At 42.1% G+C, this 3,000-nt stretch overlaps 1 protein-coding gene across 1 annotated transcript; it reads left to right on the top strand.

Moving 5' to 3' along the window:
- The first annotated feature begins 350 nt into the window (after positions 1-350).
- Positions 351-2,685, top strand: LOC103965962. The gene is made up of 3 exons (XM_009379066.2): positions 351-1,014; positions 2,076-2,212; positions 2,392-2,685. The coding sequence occupies exons 1-3, from the start codon at positions 351-353 to the stop codon at positions 2,683-2,685; spliced, it is 1,095 nt and encodes a 364-aa protein (XP_009377341.2).
- Positions 2,686-3,000: the final 315 nt, after the last annotated feature.

Here is a 3,000-nt window from a genome sequence, read left to right as displayed (position 1 = left end):
TTAATGAATTTTGTGGACTTGGTGGAGGATCCCTTTTCATGAGGGATTTGTCGTGGTAGGTCGAGCATGTAGAGGAACAGAAGGTGTAGGAACGCGCCCATACAATTCCAACTCAATATCCACCGATTCCCCGCCACGCGGAGAGAATGGAAATGTCACGTGATCATGTGCGTTAAGGTGGACCTCAGCGCAGGAGAGAACACCTTAACAACTTCGAAGGAAGTGTTGAAGATATTAAATCATGTATTGACGAAAATGCCCCCGGACTACTTTCGTTTTTGATATTAAAGGCTGCGAGTGCGCGATGCGCACATATACTGGTGTGCTGAGACAGAGGGTGCAGGAGGAAAATGAGAGACTGCCAGCTTTGCGGAGTCCGGGCGCGGGTTCACTGCGAGCCGGACCAGGCGAGGTTGTGCTGGGACTGCGACGGGAAGGTTCACAGAGCTAACTTTCTAGTGGCGAAGCACCCGAGGAGCCTCCTTTGCCGCGGATGCCAGTCGCCGACGCCGTGGACAGGGTCGGGTCCCAAGGTCACGCCCACCGTCTCGGTCTGCCAGATTTGCGTTGAACGCCCCGGTAGCAATTTCGAGGGACGCGCGGAGGTTCAAGAAAGCGAAGCAGAGAGTGAGGGCGTTGATGGTGAGGAGGAGGAGGATGACGGTGATGATTGTGACGAGAGTGATGAGGATGAGAACCAGGTGGTTCCATTGTCGTGTTGTTCGTATTCTGAGGCGGATCCTCCGCGGACGGCAAGTTGTTCGAGCAGTGAAGAAGAGGAGGAGGAGGAATTTTCAGTGTCGAAGCGAATGCGAGAGAAAGCGGATGAGGGTTCTGGCTTGGGATGTGATGAGATGAAGGCGTTCGGTTCGTTAAGAATGTTGAAGCGACGGAGACTGGGCGGGGAGAACCGTTTACAGAGTAAGAGATCAACGGCGATGGGGAGCTCAAAATCCAAAGGCTTGCTAATGGAAACGGAGGCTATCTACGAAGATGATGATCATGATGAGAGCCGTTAGATGTCTAGTACTGTCAATTTTCTCAGATTATATGTTTGGATGGAGACTTCCAAATTCAAAGAAATTGAGTTCAATTAGTAAGTGATGGAGCTTAAAATGTAAATTAAATGGATTAGTAATGTCTTTCATGGGCATTTTAAAAGTATTTGAACGAGATTTACAGATGACACATTCTGAGTAGCAGTTTACGGATTTTTCTCTCTCGCCAACTTTTGCAATGTTCACAGGGGGCACGCTAATCCTCTCTAATTCATATTTTATTATTTGATTAGTCCCTCGCCCAAACATTATTAAAGTTTTTCTTTACCAAATGGAAAAGTTAACCGTGTGTTTCTTGCAATTTTGAATTTAAGAAATCTCACTGATAAATATGTTAGGTTTTACTGTTCAAAATTATGATGATGTAAAAACTTAGGTTATATGTTACCTATGATTTTGGTGTTCTATTTAGATTTGGATTTTGACTTCTGAGTTGGTTTCTTTGATGGAGAGATTTTGTTAATTACCTATTTAATTAGGATTTAGATTTACTCCCTATTAGGATCCTATGCACTATAAATAGGACCTTAGGGTTAGTGTATTTCGTGTGGCTCATTCGTGTGGCAATTTGGTGAGAGTCAATTTGTTAGTTAGAGAGCAATTTGGGAGAATCTTCTCCGTTTGTTTGAGTTCTCTACTCATTTGCTTTAGAGTTTGTAATTTGTGGGATTTAGGTTGTGAGAGTTTAAACATCTTTTTTAATCTCCGTTTGTTTAGTGAAATTCCTCGCAGTGCTTCGCTCGTGGACGTAGGCTTTACGCCGAACCACGTAAATCTCGTGTTAGTTTGAGATTTTTTGTTTTAGCTTTTGCCTACGACTTTGATATTTGGTACTTCGTTATAATTCGCTTCCGTTTGTGCATAAAAGTACAACAAGTGGTATCAGAGCCGGGTTTCGACTTGGGCTTTGCTTGGCAGTGACCATGAAGCCTTCTATGTCATCGGTGAAAGTTGATATTGAAAAGTTCGACGGCAATGACTTCGGTATTTGGTAATTGAAGATGTGTGCTTTGTTAGTTCAACAAGGGCTTTTGAAAATGCTAAAGGGTGTGAAGGCTTTGCCGAATTCATGGACTGATGAGGAAAATGAAGACGTTATGGAGCGGGCACTTGGAGCAATTATGCTGACTTTATCTAATGAAGTCTTGCATGAAGTTGGTAACGTCAAATTTGCATCGGAATTGTGGCTCAAATTGGAGAGTGTGTATATGACTAAATCTCTTGCTAAACGGTTGTATTTGAAGAAAAGTTTGCATACTCTTCATATGGATGAAGGTACGTCAATTCATAGGCATGTTGATGAATTCAATAAACTTCTTATTGGTTTGAAAAGTGTGGACGACCAAATTATGGTAGAGGAAGTCTTAGTTTGGAAGATGTTAAAGCCGCTTTGAATTCTAAAGAGCTAAATAATAAAGTGTCTGACACACAAGATGGAGCTTTCGTAGTTCACGGAAGGAATAAGGAAAGGGGCCAACTTGAAAAGAACACGTGTAGCTATGGTTATAAGGAGGGTCATTGGGAAGTAGATTGCCCTAAACTCAAGGGCAAAAAGAAGGCCTTTGATAAGTCTTTTGCTAGTGTTGAGGCAAACATTGGAAAAAATCATTGTTCTGAACTCCTCTAAAGGTTATGTGAGGAGGTGGAGCTTGGTACTCAAGCTCTTTGGGTGGAGTGCAATTCGCACGTTTTGTTTGTATGTTCAAGCTTTTGCTTGGATTTTGTTTCATATTTATTAGTTTCCGTAATGGAATTTGTTGGAGAAGGCGTTAGAGGAAATTTCAAGTGTGAAGACTAATGGATTTGTTTTTTTTTTTTTTTTTTTTTTTTGAGTCTAGGTGGAGAACGGTTTTGAAAGAATTTGGTGCACGTTTGCGTTTGTATTTTGGTATCCCAAAATTGAAGTTTGTATTTGATTTGGAAGTTTGCTAATTTCTCGCCG

This window comes from the organism of the source record quoted next, unplaced genomic scaffold (assembly GCF_019419815.1).
Source record: "Pyrus x bretschneideri cultivar Hongxiangsu unplaced genomic scaffold, Pyrus_bretschneideri_v1 Contig23, whole genome shotgun sequence".
Lineage (NCBI taxonomy): Eukaryota > Viridiplantae > Streptophyta > Magnoliopsida > Rosales > Rosaceae > Pyrus > Pyrus x bretschneideri.
Note: the sequence above shows the minus strand (reverse complement) of the source record. Positions and strands in the feature narration are given on the sequence as shown.

What these genes read in the sequence shown, in the direction of transcription:
- LOC103965962 (XM_009379066.2), top strand. Translation starts at nt 351, where the DNA reads ATGAGAGACTGCCAGCTTTGCGGAGTCCGGGCGCGGGTTCACTGCGAG. An exon ending in TGATGATCATGATGAGAGCC is followed by an intron (nt 1,015 to 2,075) that starts GTTAGATGTCTA and finishes GTGCTTTGTTAG; the next exon opens with TTCAACAAGGGCTTTTGAAA. An exon ending in CTAATGAAGTCTTGCATGAA is followed by an intron (nt 2,213 to 2,391) that starts GTTGGTAACGTC and finishes TGGTTTGAAAAG; the next exon opens with TGTGGACGACCAAATTATGG.